Source organism: Megalobrama amblycephala, linkage group LG9, assembly GCF_018812025.1.
Source record: "Megalobrama amblycephala isolate DHTTF-2021 linkage group LG9, ASM1881202v1, whole genome shotgun sequence".
In the NCBI taxonomy this organism is placed as follows: Eukaryota; Metazoa; Chordata; class Actinopteri; order Cypriniformes; family Xenocyprididae; genus Megalobrama; species Megalobrama amblycephala.
The window spans coordinates 6337286-6354806 of NC_063052.1; the positions used below are offsets into that span (position 1 = coordinate 6337286).

General features: G+C 37.1%; 2 protein-coding genes across 3 annotated transcripts; both read left to right on the top strand.

Moving 5' to 3' along the window:
* The first annotated feature begins 445 nt into the window (after positions 1 to 445).
* stk3 (serine/threonine kinase 3 (STE20 homolog, yeast)) lies at positions 446 to 7782 on the top strand. Its single transcript, XM_048201363.1, has 11 exons — positions 446 to 645; positions 948 to 1028; positions 1113 to 1241; positions 1354 to 1468; positions 1554 to 1718; positions 3316 to 3483; positions 3584 to 3721; positions 3869 to 3994; positions 4078 to 4282; positions 4366 to 4538; positions 6208 to 7782. Exons 1-11 carry the CDS (start codon positions 623 to 625, stop codon positions 6364 to 6366), a joined length of 1482 nt encoding a protein of 493 aa, XP_048057320.1. The 5' UTR covers positions 446 to 622; the 3' UTR covers positions 6367 to 7782.
* A 1170-nt stretch (positions 7783 to 8952) lies between these two features.
* rida (reactive intermediate imine deaminase A homolog) lies at positions 8953 to 17497 on the top strand. Of its 2 annotated transcripts, none has more exons than XM_048201367.1 (6): positions 8953 to 9129; positions 11770 to 11875; positions 12089 to 12143; positions 12247 to 12315; positions 16911 to 16966; positions 17221 to 17497. In XM_048201367.1, the coding sequence occupies exons 1-6, from the start codon at positions 9065 to 9067 to the stop codon at positions 17278 to 17280; spliced, it is 411 nt and encodes a 136-aa protein (XP_048057324.1). In that variant the 5' UTR covers positions 8953 to 9064; the 3' UTR covers positions 17281 to 17497. The 2 variants fall into 2 exon arrangements, with proteins under 2 accessions (XP_048057324.1, XP_048057325.1); XM_048201368.1 differs by lacking the exon at positions 8953 to 9129 and adding an exon at positions 9303 to 9458.
* The last annotated feature ends 24 nt before the right edge of the window (positions 17498 to 17521 follow it).

Genomic DNA, 17521 nt, shown 5'->3' on the forward strand with positions numbered 1-17521 from the left:
AAGGTCTTACGGGTTTGGGACGACATGAGGGTGAATATATGACAGAAATTTCATTTTTGGGTGAACTAACCCTTTAAGTATGACAGCATTGTAGAAGCAAGCAAGAATGTGATATTGTTTTTATATAACAGTTCAATAACTGTCCTTAATAATGGTCTCTACATACCGAAATTACATTAAATAGCTAAATATGAAACTAAATGAAATCCACTACAACTGTAGTTCTCAAATTTCTCAAACAGCTTTTGAACCGATTCATGCTATAACGTAGATGTAATTTGTTACTGAAACACTGTAAGTCATTTCAGAATTTACTTTCAGCGATCTACTTAGTAGTATATATAAAAAGAGATTATGAAATTGAACTTCGTATTTTATAAAGACTGAATACTTACAGTATTTTACCCTAGGTTCGCGGGGCTTTTATTTTGAAGTGCCGTTTGTCATGGAAAATCCCACACGTCAGCTCGCTTCACATCTCTGTTAGCGGCGGCACGGAAAGACAGTAGCAGTGCTTCCTCAAAGTCCAAACAAAACATGCGTTATTGCTGTTTTTTTAGGTTTTAAACAAACAAACTGTTTGAAATTATTCGGAAAATATCTGTTCATTTGAATAACAAGAATGGAGCATTCGGTGCCCAAAAAGTAAGTGAAATGGCCAGCTCGGCTAACCTGTTATCAACCGAGCTAATATTTACAGGCCTCATCTCACCAACCAAACTGAAACTTAAGATCATTGAACGATCTAGAATAAATTGTGTAGTTTATATCCTTATGTTCGTAATTATGTTATATTATATATCTACAAGATTAACGCTTGAACGCAGTCTGACCTACAGTTGTTATGTTAATTGGTAAAATTACGTTTGGGTTACATATAACTGCTAGTGTCTGAACTCATGACGTTTTATGCATTGAATAAAGTACTGTCGTCTTGTTCATGACAGTAAGCTGAAGAAACTCAGTGAAGACAGTCTTACCAAGCAGCCAGAGGAAGTATTTGATGTCCTTGAAAAGCTTGGAGAAGGGTGTGTACCGCTCTTATACTCAAGTGATATTGTGTACATATGTTTTGTGTGAAATTTTCACATAGTGAATGCTTTTTGGTTCAGATCATATGGCAGTGTTTTTAAAGCCATTCATAAGGAATCAGGCCAGGTGGTGGCCATTAAACAGGTTCCTGTCGAATCAGACCTGCAGGAAATCATCAAAGAGATCTCCATAATGCAGCAGTGTGACAGGTAAAGCAGCCCATGAATAAATAAGTACTTTATCTATAACAGTTTTATTAATATATTGTTATTGAGCTCATATAAAATACTTCCCAATTTCTCCATCCTTGTATTTTAACAGTCCTTATGTGGTGAAGTACTATGGCAGCTATTTCAAGAATACAGATCTGTGGATTGTGATGGAGTACTGTGGCGCTGGATCGGTGTCTGATATCATCAGACTGCGCAACAAAACGGTAAAATATGAAAATACAGCTGTAAATAATTTATACAGCTTCATTCCATGCTTAATAACACAGTTTTTTTTTTTCTAATGACAAGCTCACCGAGGAAGAAATTGCCACAGTCCTCAAATCCACCTTGAAAGGTCTGGAATATCTCCATTTCATGAGGAAAATCCACAGGGATATCAAAGCTGGGAATATTCTTCTCAACACAGAAGGACATGCCAAACTAGCTGATTTTGGAGTGGCTGGACAACTTACCGTGAGTATTACAACTATCTGCTTTAATGTAGAAAAATTGCATAAATTATTTGTTAAAGGTTTGGACATTACTGATTATTTTTTATTAATATTTTCCACATTTTAGAGTAATAGTAAAGTCAACGAAAATATTAAATAACCAGTGCTTTGTACATTGATGTTATTGTCTTTGCATAAATGGTCCAGTTTCTCTCTAAGTTAGCTCCTGTAAATATTACATACAAGATGAACCATCTCTACTCTAACATAGTCCCATATTAGCAGAATACTAATAAATAAGATAAACATTAAATGTAAATTATAAAAATGTAATTTAGGTAAAAAATTTTATTATAAAAGAAAATACACATTGAGGTGTGGGGAACTGTGTAGTTTTTGACAGATACAGTATTTTTGGCTTCTGTATATAAAAAAAAAGAGCCTATATTATAGCTTCTTTTTTTTCACTTTTGAGTCCAAATCATCCTTAAATTTTTAAAAAATGTTATTTTTGAAAAAAATATGTAATAATTTAACGCATTTACGGATAAGTATTCAGATCAAAAGGTTTTCTCTCATCTATGTTCATCTGATATAATTTTCGGTCAAGTTTGCCCAAACTGGTCATGTATTATGTTACATGAATGAAATTATGAATTATGCAAAATTCACTTTTATAAGGTGTTTGAATACAGATGTGTATCCACAGTGTATGTAAATAACCAGCCTATAATGGTAAAAATCCACCCAACTCCACCCAAAACTTTTTTTTTTTTTTTTAAATCCCCATAAATCATAAACAGTCTCTCCAAATGGTTAGGTAAGAGTAGGGAAAAGCCCCGCCCATGACTGGTGACGATCTGCCCTATTAGCATAGATGCCGCCCTGAGTGAGCCGCAGCAGTCCGCCATTTCTGTTTCCTCGCTGTAGCAGCTGGAGATATACGTCTGAGCCAAAATAAACATTTCAAATTTTCTGTTATTGGATGTACCAATGAACATAAGAGTCTCCTTAGACTCTTGGCATCTGAGGCACAGAGGACACATCGGTTGAATTTTGTTTATGAAATGTGTCAAAGAAAGTTGGTAAAGTGTTATATACTTGCGCAAATTGTTTTACGCTGGACTGCTTAGCAAACGAGGGTCAGTTCAATGCTGGATTTGCACAAAAGATTAACATGACGGCACATGCTAGTCGATGAGTTGAATCAACTCCACAGCAACTACATAAATTTAACCATTCAGAAACATCCAGTTGCATTCTAAAAGTTGTAATTTCTTCCTGAGTCTTTCATCAGTGTCTGACTCCGGATTTAACAATGTAAGGCTGAACACCGCTACTGACAATTTTTTGACATTTTGGCTGCGTGAGATTCTCCAGTTTTGTTGTTAAGTATCCGAAGCATGAGCAGTTAAAGCTCTGCCATCTTCTGGAAAGAGGGCTGAGAGCAGCAGCTCATTTGCATTTAAAGGGACACACACAAAAACGACGTCTATCTGTGGGGTGTTTTGAGCTGAAATTTCACACATACATTCTGGGGACATCAGAGACTTCTTATGAAAAGGGACATAATAGGTCCCCTTTAATGTAATCTTGTTTATTTATACCGACCACAATAGGACACAATGGCCAAGAGGAACACAGTTATCGGGACACCCTTCTGGATGGCCCCCGAGGTGATCCAGGAGATCGGGTACAACTGTGTGGCAGATATCTGGTCTCTCGGCATCACATCCATAGAAATGGCCGAAGGAAAGCCTCCTTATGCAGACATTCATCCAATGAGAGTGAGTGGAACACACTTATAAGTCTTGACTTGAAATTTCATCAAGAAACTGGATGGTGACTGTTTCTGTTTTGTTTTTGTTTGTTTTTTTGTGTCATCAGGCTATTTTTATGATTCCCACAAACCCTCCACCCACGTTCCGCAAGCCAGAACTGTGGAGTGACGAATTCACAGATTTTGTGAAGAAATGTCTGGTGAAGAACCCAGAGCAGAGAGCGACGGCCACTCAACTGCTGCAGGTGTGGGAAGAGCCTTGTACTGCTAACTAATAGTTCCTGTTTGTGATTCATATGGTTACTAATTCACTCTCTGTTTTAGTTTGGGGATTTTCCATGAAGTTGTGTTTATCAACATCTAGCATACTTTGCATTTTGTCTGTTTGGCAGCATCCCTTTATAACCAGTGCTAAGCCAGTGACCATCCTGCGGGACCTGATCACAGAGGCCATGGAGATGAAGGTCAAGAGACAACAGGAGCAGCAGAGAGAGCTGGAGGAGGATGACGAGAACTCTGTGAGTTGTATATCAGTTGTTCAGTTTACAATGAGCTCAGCATTTGTGCTTTAGCTGATGTTGTATGTGACCGCATTCTACAGGAGGAGGAAGTGGAAGTAGATTCCCACACCATGGTGAAGTCTGGTTCAGAGAACGCCGGCACCATGCGGGCCACGGGCACCATGAGCGACGGCGCTCAGACCATGATCGAGCACCATGGCAGCACCATGCTGGAGTCTGACCTGGGCACCATGGTCATCAACAGCGATGATGAGGAAGAAGAGGAAGATCTTGGCTCGATGAGGAGTGAGCCTTTGTCTTTATCTTTCAATTAACATTTTTGTGGCTGTTTGAGAAATGTATAATCTGATGTTTTATCCTCTAAATAGGAAATCCTACATCTCAGCAAATTCAGCGTCCATCCTTCATGGACTACTTCGACAAGCAGGACTCAAATAAAGCACAAGAGGGTTATAATCACAACCAGCAGGACCCGTGTTTAATTTCCAAGACCGCTTTTCCTGATAATTGGAAAGTGCCGCAAGATGGAGATTTTGATTTTGTAAGTGCTTTGATGGTTGTTTTGATTCTTTTTGTCTTTTTGTCAGGATTAATCGTTAATCTTATTCTTATTCTTAAATGATGATACAGCTAAAGACTACACAATATTTTTGTCTGTTATGATAGAGACTGTGTCAGATTATGTAATTTTGAAGACCAGAAACATGTCAGACTGCAAGTTGCTTCCTGACCAATCATCGCTTGCCGTCTTTAACAGTGTGCGTAATGCCATCGAGAAGGCGGAACTAGTGACTGACTTCTGAAAACAAGAGCATAAACAAACGATGGTTTTACTAGCTTAATGCTAATTCCAGTACTCACCGGGTTGAAGCACCGCCGCTATCGTTCGCCATCATTTGTCTTTTTTCACTCTGTCGTGGTAGTCACTCGAGGAGTATTGTTGCCATAGCTCCACAAACCATTCCTCTATTGCATAATTCCACCTAGCAGCACCAATTTCATTGTCACTCTTTCGTTTTACCATATTTGAAAGCTGTGCACAGAGCTTCTGTGCTCTTATTGGTCAACATCACAGATGTGACGGAACCGAAAAAAAATTAAACATGCTTAAAAAAAAATTGTATTTATTAAAGGGTTAGTTCATGCAAAAATTAAAATTATCCCACTCTCAAGCCATCTTAGGTGCATGTGACTTTCTTCTTTCAGCCAAACACAATCAGAATTATATTGAAAAAATGTCCTGGCTCTTCCAAGCTTTATAATGGGAGTGAATGGTACATTTTGAGGCCCAAAAAGTGCATCCATCCATCATAAAAGTAATCCATACGACTCCAGGGGGTTAATAAAGGCCTTCTGAAGTGAAGCGATGCACTTTTGTAAGAAAAATGTCCATATTTTTAGCTTATAAACTATAAACACTGGCTTCTGGTAATGGCCGTACGCAAGTCTAGTCCCTGCGGAAGAGTGATCTCTGACCTGATGCATGACGTATTGACAAACGCAGACGATAGAGCAAAACAAAAGTCTAAAAATGAGAATTTTTAACGAGAAATGTCAGAGGATTTCGATATAAGAGAAAAGGAGCTTGAGTTTGTTGTCCAGCCCTATTTGTTTGAACGGTGAGAGACATCTACTCTCACCTAAGCTTATGCTACGCCTACGTCATGCGTTGGGTCAGAGGTCACTCTTATGCCGGAACTCAACTTGCGTACGACAGTGATTATAGATTATAAAGTTATAAATATGGATATTTTTCTTACAAAAATGCATCGCTTTGCTTCAGTAGGCCTTTATTATTGTATGGATTACTTTTATGATGGGTGGATGCACTTTTTGGGGCTTCAAAATCTCGCCCCCTATTCACTCCCCTTATAAAGCTTGGAAGAGCCAGGATATTTTTTTTATATAACTCTGATTGTGTTTGGCTGAAAAAAGAAAGTCATATACACCTAGGATGGCTTGAGGGTGAGTAAATTATGGGATAATTTTCATTTTTGGGTGAACTAACCCTTTAAATAGACTGCAGCAATTAACATTTTGTCAGAACCTCTAGTAAATGATGTTACTTTGTTTAGTAGTCTATTCAGAATTTTAAAAAAATATTCATCTATTAAAAAAAAAGAATCTTTATTCTCAATTTATCCAGAATCGCGCTCTATTTTTATGCATAAAATGTGATTAAAATGAATTTGTTTTTCCTGTCTATGTAGCTGAAAAACCTTGATTTTGAGGAGCTCCAGATGCGTCTCACTGCTCTGGACCCCATGATGGAGCGAGAGATTGAAGAACTGCGGCAGCGCTACACGGCTAAAAGGCAACCCATTCTTGACGCCATGGATGCGAAGAAACGCCGGCAGCAGAACTTCTAACCAACTTCACAGATGCTGAAGCTTCAAAGCTGGCTGGCCAGATCTTATGTCCCCTCCTGTATTCAATCTTTGTACTGATGCATCTTATTCTACCCTTCTGCTGTTTGTACATTTGAAGAAGGTCCTAGTAGATGTATAAAACACAAAATCAAGACATAAATCAAGATATTTTTTTTTTTTTATGTTCTTTAGAATTCAAAGGTCACATGTTAAAATATGAGTTCATCCCAAATAGAGCAAATTGAGTCTCACCCTCACAATATTATGAAGTTTAGGCTTTTCTCTAATTTCCAAAAACTAATTCAGCCATATCTACATCTGTGGTTAATACTTTCTTAATACTGTAAATGAAGCCAAGGCAAAAATAACTGTGAACACGTGAAGTTTTGTGGCTGAATTCATAAAAAAAGAGAAGTCATTTTTAGGTGTGAATGGATTACTAAACCAAAGACAATCAAAAGTAGAGAATGCCTTAGAGTTGGTTAACCCTCTTAATGAAGTTTGCATCACCAAGCTATAGGTTAGTATTCTGCTAATATGGGACCATGTTACAGTAGAGATCTTGTACGTCATCTTTACTGGAATTAATTTCGAGAGAAACGGGACCATTACTGCAGCTATGCTTCCCATTCCATCAGAATTCCTCTTCAGCACAAAGGTTTGAAACATCTGTCCACAGCTTTGTAAATATGCATGGCTTATTTATGCTGAATGTCACTTTCTCGGTTTATGAATGTTTCCGTGTCTCGTCTTCCTCTATGTTTTCTTCAGTGCCACTGGCTTTTTGCTAAAGTGTGGCAAAGTTTGTGTGAGAAAGTGAGAACTAATTTTCCTGTGCCCCATTTTAAAGTTCTCGCTTTATCTCAGGGGTTGCTCTGCTTTGAACTCTTTCTTCTGGTCTTTTTCAAAGATTTCAATGCAGTGATTTTGTTTCTCATTATGGTAATGGTACCATCATTACTAGGCCTGTTGAGTCTCTCCATACCTACCAAAAGCAATACAGCAACTCAAGGACATAGTAATGTAACAATGCCAGTAATGTGAATGGCCTAAAATGTTGCCGAGTCTTTTAAGAGAAGGATGAATGGTTTTAAAATACACCTTAAAATGACTCATAATGTTCATGCCCTGATTGTGGACTGACGATCTCTATGAATCCGAGCTGGTTTGAAGTATAGTCTAATTATTGTTTTTCTCTATTTTAAAACAAAAAGCATATTGAGATAGTTAGGGATGTTACCAATGCCTTACATTTCCTGCAGTTGTGAGTTATATCAGTTTGTTTCATACTCTGACATTTACTTAGGCACGTTTTTACTGAACACTCTAATTTATTGTGCATTATTCATAATGTATGTTATTTTTTGCACTCTGCATAGAGTTTTTGAATAAAGGTCTGTTACTTGTCTCCTTAAACCACATGTGGACTTCTTTAACAATATATTTTAGCTATTAAAGGTGCTAAAGAGGATGTTTTGTTTTATACATTTTTGCAATATTACTTGAAACTGTCTTTACTAACTGATAAAAGACTATTTATTAGGTGCACTGAAAGTAATAATATTAATATACATCATCTGTGCACGAGGTAGGGCCTTAAAAACATCAGCCAATCGTTTACGCGATGATCGGCCCTCTGGCTTGTCAATCACTGCCGTGACGTTCCTTGTGAGAGACGTGCGCGGATTGGCCCTCTGGCTTGTCAATCACTGCCATGACGTTCCTTGTGAGCGACGAGCCCGGCTGCGCGCTCCAGTAACTTTCCACACTCCACAGGCGCCGCATGCAATGTTTTTGTCAGGAGAGAGGAATAACAAGTGCAGATTATGAGTTACCTGCGGTGAGTCCGACATAATGAATCCAAAAAACACGACACAGCGAATGCCGGTGGTAAACACTCGTGTTCCTATACTCGTGCACGATTTTTGGGAGGCGTTCCTTTGAAATTAGCTGTGAAGGAGGGGGGTTGTTCTTATGCATGCGCTCATTTCAAAAACTCAGTAACAGTCTTTGGATTCTCCGTCGACGAAAAAATCCTCTCTATCACCTTTAAAGATATACAGAGAACCCTGGAAACAAAGAGGAAATTAAAATTGTGATTGTTACTAGAAAACTTATAAAATGTTCTAGGTTTTCTCAGCTCTAATATATTTTATCATTCAGAAAACGAGAGCAAATGTCTATATATGTATGTATATTGAATGACTACATTTGCTTATGCAGCAGTTACTATTTCAAAATAACTTCACAGTTACAAAAGCATAATACTTGATTTTAATTATGAACACTTTAAAAATTACAAGTAATTAAGCGAATATATTTAGATTTAAACGTATTTATACTATCCACTGCTTTTTCATGAATATAATGAATATTACACGAATTACCGTAATCACTCTATTGCACTGAGCTCTGCTTTAACATGAACTTCAGCCAAGTGCCAGCTAGTATATTTATGCATAAAGACCCGAAACTTATTGTTTTAACGTGTATATTCTGTCTACCATTTATTTCCTTTAAATCTTTAACATTTATAGTTCCGAAATGTACCGTCTCTATATGTGGGTCATTACGGTAGGAATCGCTGACGCCTACTGGAAGTGAATCTCTACAAACCTGCTTTCACACTCATTCATCAGCTCAACTGGAAGTTAACTGACTGTTTTGATTCACGGGTCTCGTTTGAATCTGTTCAAATATGTCTGCGGTTATTAGGAAGATCATTCACACTGCAGCAGCTCCTGCCGCGATCGGGCCCTACAGGTGAGAGTCTGTCTGCAGTCATGACAAACTATTATGTTTGTGTTCCTCAATAATAAACGCACACGTGACATGCTCTAGCATATGGACATATGTGACTTTTACTTAAAGTACCGACAGTTATGCATTTAGCAGACTGTCTTGAGCAACAAAAGGCCTGACATAAGTTGCAGTGCAATATTTGTTCGGGGCGTGTCTTTAGACAGCGCACTCAGCAACTTTGTGCTGGAGGTTTTTGTGCAAATTTTCATATACTGTTTGGACGAGATGAATTCTGTTCAAAGAAAAATTCCATATACAGCTAAAGCCCCTGTTAGACAGGGCATATACAGGTAAGATTCCTGTCAACCAACTTCATATAGAACAATAGCATTTAGATTCCTTTTTTCTTTTCTTTTTTTTTAAATTGTATAATTGGGATTGCATTATGCATGCATTATAATACGATTTTGGAACTGCTCCATACTACCACTGTTTTATCATTTTTAACACATGGGCTTTAACCCACTACTATATAAAAAAGTTTCTCAGTAGCACTAAATTTTATTAACTGTATTCAGTACTTGCAAAGAAAAAACAGTTTTTCTGATTTTTTTTAAATAAAATTTCTGCATATAATTACTTGAAAGTCGTTACAATGGGGCGTTTGAGTTTCAACCAATAGACAGTAAGAGGAGGTGTCAAGTTCATTGAGTTGACCAGAGGTCAACCAACAGTTTGGCATTTCTGGCATTTTCATATACATATATAACTTATGTTATATACCGAACTGGAATAATTAAGATTTAAGTTTTAATGTTTTTAAAATAAGGCTCACCAAGGCTGTACGTATTTGATCAAAAATACAGTAAAAGAAGTAATATTGAGAAATACTATTATGATTTAAAATAAGTTTTTTTCTATTTTAATGTACTGTAAATATATATTATAAATAATACATGATCACATAAATCATTCTAATATGCTGATTTGGTGCTTAATTATTAATAATAGTTCTTTTTATTATCAATGTTGAAAACTGCTTAATATTTTTGTGGAAACCATGATACTTTTTTTCAGGATTCTTTGATGAATAGAAGTTCAAAATAACTTTTATTGTTACTTTTGATCAATTTAATGTGTCTTGCTGAATAAAAATTTTAATGTTATTTTTTTTATCTTACTTACTGCATACCTTTGAAAGGTTTCCTAAAAAAATATTACGCAGCACAACTGATTGATAATAACAATAAATGTTTCTTAAAGGGATAGTTCACCCAAAAATGAAAATTTGATGTTTATCTGCTTACCCCCAGGGCATCCAAGATGTAGGTGACTTTGATTCTTCAGTAGAACACAAATTATGATTTTTAACTCCAACCGTTGCCGTCTGTCAGCCGTATAATGCATGTCAATGGTAACACAATTTATAAGAGTCAAAAAATATGCACAGACAAATCCAAATTAAACCCTGCGGCTCGTGACGACACATTGATGTCCTAAGACACGAAACGATCGGTTTGTGCGAGAAAACAAACAGTATTTATATCATTTTTTACCTCTAATACGCCACTATGTCCAACTGCGTTCAGCATTTGATTAGCAAGGTCTGATTGCGCTCTGACAGCAGAAGTGATGTCTCGCGCTTATACTTCAATGAGTGCTAGACATTACTTCCGTTGTCAGAGCGCGATCAGACCTCATTAAGCGAATGCTGAACGCAGTTGGACATAGTGGTGTATTAGAGGTGAAAAATTATATAAATAATGTTCGGTTTCTCGCACAAACCGATCGTTTCGTGTCTTAACACATCAATGTGTCGTCACGAGCCGCAGGGTTTAATTTGGATTTGTCTATGCATATTTTTTGACTCTTATAGATTTTGTTACCATCCACTCGCATTATAAGACTGACAGATGGCAACGGTTGGAGTTAAAAATCATAATTTCTGTTCTACTGAAGAAATAAAGTCACCTACATCTTGGATGCCCTGGGGGTAAGCAGATAAACATCAAATTTTCATTTTTGGGTGAACTATCCCTTTAAGCAGCAAATCAGCATATAGGGTGAATTCTGAAGGATCATGTGACACTGAAGACTGGAGTAATGATGCTGAAACTTCACCAGAATAAATTACACATTAATTTCAGAATATTGCTGTTTTGCTGTATTTTTGTACTTTTGACACTACATTTCACTTTATGATCAAGTGATGCATCATTCAAAACAGCATGAATCAAGACAAGAGATTTGATGTATGTGGTGACCAATGATCTTCAGTTTCCTTGCAGTTGTGCAAACCATGCTTGTAAAAACAACCAGCATTAATGACTCCGTTATATAACTTTCTGAACTAGTCTTGTATTAGACACATATTAACTTGGACTTGTGATCTCAAGCTGAACATATACATGATCTTGTTGTTTTACAGTGCCACAGTGTGATATCTTGAAACTAACTTTAGTTTATATAATATCCAGTATCCAGTTTATAATTAATAATATCCAAACTATTAAAATGAGGTTATTACTGCAGTGTACTGGTTATACCAGCAGAAGGCAGCGAAGGACAACATTAAAATACATGAGTAAAACATCCCTACTCCTTCCAAAGTCAGAGTTCACCATTAATTGACATTTTAAATGATGTTGCTTCTACATTCAGCCAGGCTGTTTTGGTGGACCGCACAATGTACATCTCAGGACAGCTGGGAATGGATGTAGCATCAGGACAGTTGGTGGCGGGAGGAGTGCAGGCTCAGGCCAAACAGGTGACAAAACCACCCGAGGATAGTTGTTTACATTTAGATGAACATAGTTTGGAATAAATGAATCATTCACAATAAAACATATTAGAATTTAAGTAAATAGAGTCAATTTTGATTTTATACTGACTTTAATACACAAAAGTAGTCATTTTTGCTAAAATGGGATACAGGTTCTCTCAGTGCATGTTTCAGTGTTTTTTCCTTACAACTTTATAGGCACTCATTAACATGGGGGAGATTCTGAAAGCTGCCGGATGTGGATATGAAAACGGTGAGTCATCAAAAGCATCACCTGCATTGCATGTCAGTTCTTTCATGCAAGTTTTCTGGCATTTTATAAAGTCTGTTTATTTATTTATTTTATTTTTTTGCAGTTGTCAAGACCACAGTGTTGTTGGCAGACATTAATGACTTCAATAATGTCAATGATGTTTACAAGCAGTGTGAGTATGAATGAAGGAGTCATGGTGGCACAATTCACCACAGAGTGTTAAATTTATCCCTACATTCAACCACAGGTTTCCCTGACAGTTTTAGTAGTCTTGGTAATATAGAAAACCTCTTGGGAATTATATTAATGTGTAATGTGTTAATTCTAAAAGTGTATCAATCAGGATGTCTGTGGATCCTTAAAAAGTCTTAAAGGGTTAGTTCACCCAAAAATGAAAATGATGTCATTAATGACTCACCCTCATGTCGTTCCAAACCCGTAAGACCTCCGTTCATCTTCGGAACACAGTTTAAGATATTTTAGATTTAGTTCAAGAGCTTTCTGTCCCTCCATTGAAAATGTATGTACGGTATACTGTCCATGTCCAGAAAGGTAATAAAAACATCATCAAAGTAGTCCATGTGACATCAGTGGGTTAGTTAGAAGTTTTTGAAGCATCGAAAATACATTTTGCTCCAAAAATAACAAAACTACGACTTTATTCAGCATTGTATTGTCTTCCGGAATCCTTTCCATTGAATTGATTCCACTGAATTGGTTCCATTGAATCCTTTCATCTGTCGGCGTTGGTAATGCACTTTTACGTCGCCGTGGTTGTTTACATCCGCAACATTTTGAAGCATCGAAAATACATTTTGGTCCAAAAATAACAAAAACTATGACTTTATTCAGCATTGTCTTCTCTTCCGGGTCTGTTGTCAATTTGTGTTCACGACTCCGCTTCTTCTTCTTCTTTCCTGTTTTATGGTATTTGGCATCCAGCTTATTGGTGCATTACCGTCCCCTTCTGCTCCGGAGTGTGGTTCACGACTCCGCTGCTGATGTAAGACGCTGCTGACGTGTTATCCGGTGCGCCAGAGCTTCGTTTACAGTCTGAGGGAGACGCACGCTGTATTCAAGCTATTCTACATTGTTTGTATTTTGGTATTGCTATATTTTTTTAAATGGTGCGTAAGTGTGCATGTCGTGGATATCCTAATCGCCAAAAACAACGACGTAAAAGTGCATTACCAACGCTGACAGATGAAAGGATTCAATGGAATCAATTCAATGGAAAGGATTCCGGAAGAGAAGACAATGCTGAATAAAGTCGCAGTTTTTGTTATTTTTGGACCAAAGTGTATTTTTGATGCTTCAAAAAATTCTAATTAACCCACTGATGTCACATGGACTACTTTGATGATGTTTTTATTACCTTTCTGGACATTGACAGTATACCATACAAACATTTTCAATGGAGGGACAGAAAGCTCTCGGACTAAATCTAAAATATCTTAAACTGTGTTCTGAAGATGAACGGAGGTCTTACGGGTTTGGAACGACATGAGAGTGAGTCATTAATGACATAATTTTCATTTTTGGGTGAACTAACCCTTTAAAATGTAACTGATCTGATGCAGTAGAAAATACTTTTTTTTTTTGCTTTTTGAAATCGTAAAAACGGGTCTAATGCATAAAAGTGAATTAAAACAGAAATATGATACTTCTGATATATTACTATTTCTATCCCCCCCAAAAAATATATTATTATTATTATATTTTCAGTCCAGTATTAATATTACAAAATAGATTTTTTTATATATATATATATATATATATATATATATATATATATATATATATATTATTATTATTATTATTATTATTATTTTTTTTTTTTTTTTTAAATACTTAAAGGGGACCTATAATGCCCCTTTTACAAGATGTAATATGTCTCCAGAATGTGTCTGTGAAGATTCAGCTCAAAATACCCCACAGATCATTTATTATATCTTGTCAAATTTGCCCCTATTTGGGTGTGAGCAAAAACACACAGTTTTTGTGTGTGTCCCTTTAAATGCAAATGAGCTGCTGCTCCCGGACTGCTTTCCAGAAGAGGGCGGAGCTTTAACACCTTGCGGTTCAGTTGCTCAACAATAACAAAGCTGGAGAATCTCACGCAGCCAAAATGAGGATTGTCACTAACAGTGTTCATCCTTACATTGTTCAAACTTGAGTTGGACACTGATGGAGAGACTCAGGAAGAAGTTGGATGTTTCTGAATGGTTAGTGGATAAATTTATGTAGTTGCTGTCGAGTTAATTCAACTCCTCGACTAGCATGTGCCGTCATGTTAATCTTTTGTGCAAATCCAGCATTGAATTGACCCTTGTTTGTGAAGCAGTCCGGTGTAAAATGACAGCATGGTAACAATACTCTACTACAGCAACTCTTCCTCTTCTCTAAAGCTGCACAACATGGCCTAGTCTTCTTTGTTGTGTGTTCTCGGGGACAGTGTTTATGTAAATTTTAGGGTTAGTGATGTCACTAACCCGGGAAGAATCTCGTTGTAGTCTCTACCAGCCATTTGTTGTAGTCCTTAAACAGAGAATTCTTTAAAAGAAAAAATCTCTTTGCATTGAACTTTGAGCGTCGCAACTTTCCAGATGTTGTTTATGCTCTAACAGCAACATTACACGCTAACTAAAGTTAAAAAAAAAATTAAATCAATCAACCACACCTTTAATGCACAGAAATGTCCATTGTTCATTTGCACTGTATATCTTTGTTGAGCAGGGTGATTTTTTTTTTTGTTCACATTGAAGCTGATGGAAGTGATGTGCAGGTGAAAGGTCTTGAAAATGGTATTAAAAAGTAGGGATGTCCAGATCCGATCACGCGATCGGAAATCGGGCCCGATCACGTGGTTTCAGACTCGATCGGAATCGGACGTTACCTCCCGACCAGGACTTGGATATATATGTATTGGGGTGCAACGGTTCTCTGTAAAAAATCGAACCCTACGGTTCTCCACTTACGGTTCGGTACGCACTTGCACCGCGGTCCATCTCGAATGAAGACGCATCTATTGGTTAATATGGTTTGTTTAAAATAGCAACGTGGGAAACAGACAGACAGAGTTCAGATAATGTATGTTTCAGTCGATGGATGCGCAAAACGTTACAACAACAATAATCAGAAAGCGTGGACAAAACAGCTACTCTTTGTAAACTGTTAACTGCGAGTGCCGTCTGCTATAATGTCCAGTCATTTACGCCGTCATCGCCGTTGATAGCGCGAGCGCAGGTGAGACCTGAACAGCACACGCTGCTATCTGTGTTTAAACTAACTCATTTAAGCCTTGCCGATTTAAACCTTCAAGAACAAAACGCGAAAGAGAACTCGCGCGCGCTGTGAGAAGATTTGTGTGCTCTCATCCGAAGCGCGCACACGCTTATTTCAGTCAGCGCGCAAATACTGAGTTCTCTTTCAAGTCTTGCGCTTCAGCGGACAAATTCATACAAAAATTATGTCAACATGCCCGTCTTAGCGAGTATAGCAAACATAGTCGGTTATGTCTTAAGTGAACGTATATTAGTCGAGAAAGAAAGACACATGTGTAACAGTATATGTACTGGATCGTGCATGTCCTATAGGGAAAAAAAACTATTCCTGCTGCCTGTTTTTAATGTTAAATCAAACAACAAATAACAAAGAAATCACTCACTGCTCTTGACTGAATAGTTTTTGTAACTTCAATAATGATTAATCTTTATTTATTTTATACAGTAAAGATAATATGCAGTGATATTTTATATTTGATTACTTTATCCATTTTCTGTACGTGAAAACTACTGTTAGATACCTAAAAAACCTGAAAAGCACTGTTCCTGGATCCTGGATCTGTTTTTTCGCTCTTCTTTATTCTTTTTTATGTATTATAGCAGTATCGGATCGGGACTCGGTATCGGTAGATACTCAAAATCAAATGACTCGGACTCGGACTCGAGGGCAAAAAAAAGTGATCGGGACATCCCTATTAAAAAGTATTATTTTGGAAGTGTCATTTGATGTGAAATTAAAAACAAGCATGACTTTTGTGTACAAACCCCTTCACTTCCCATCCTGCACACTGACGGTAATGCATTAAGCAAGTTATTGATTATTCAGATGTTACACAATGATGCCTCTGTGCAGCCATGGTATTTCCTCTTTAATACAATGCTGATGGGTAATCCTATCCTGTCTGCGTGTAAAGGGATACATTGCAATTCTGTGAAACCAAAGCCTCCTCTCTACGAGGACAACCCATCATCACTGCCTCCTACTTCACAGAACTTTCCATGATGTGACATGCAAAACAGCGTGAACAAATACTCAGATTCATGTTCATTCATTCTTTAAAACTTATGATGCCATTAATAATACATATAAACACAGGGATGAAGGCTTGTTCACACCTAGAACGATAACTATAAAGATATCTATATAACGATTAGTATCCACACTAGCAGACAATATCGTTATTAATCACTCGCCCTCGTGTCGTTCCAAACCTTTAAGACCTTCGTTCATCTTTGGAACACAAATTAAGATATTTTTGATGAAATCCGAGAGCTTTCTGACTCCTCCATAGACAGCAATTTAATGACCACTTTCAAGGCCCAGAAAGATAGTAAAATAGTCCATGTGACTATAGTGGTTCAACCTTAACGTTATGAAGTGACGAGAACACTATTTGTGTCTAATGGAGGCCAGAATCTAGAGTTTCCCATAGTCTGACTTTCTTTTTTAATTTCTTTGTTTCTGTCCCCTTTTTTTCCTTAGTTTTCAGGAGCAATTTCCCAGCTAGAGCTGCCTATCAAGTAGCTGCGCTGCCTAGAGTAAGTATTAAGTGCAGGTTAGTTAGTTGTGTTTGCTAAGGCAACCAGCTAACTATCTTTTTACTTGAGCCAGTAAGCATCCACATAGCAACACCACACTAGCATCGTTTCAGTGACTTTTGCATTGGCACTACTCAATTTTCTTCAGAAAATGTCCAAATCTAGTTGATTTATAATCAATTAAGATACAAATATTGCAATAAAATGTATAATTTGTTTTATACCTTATTTTAATTTCACTTTCTGTTTTACAGGGGGGGCTTGTTGAGATTGAGGCAGTCGCTGTGTTGGGACCCATCACAGATGCCTCCTGACTATATGACCCCAGCATGCATCACAAATTGTAAATATAGTTATATGGAGATAAACCACATCCAAGATTACAAAATTAATCATACTTTTAACCTTTCCATTACATTACATGCTGGAATACAAGGGAAATCACAGATAGAAAAAAAGCATTCCCTTCCATGGGCAGTATCTTCTGTTGCTAATATACATTTTGCTAATAAATTTTCATATTACTTTGAATTTACTGTTGGTCTTTCATCATTA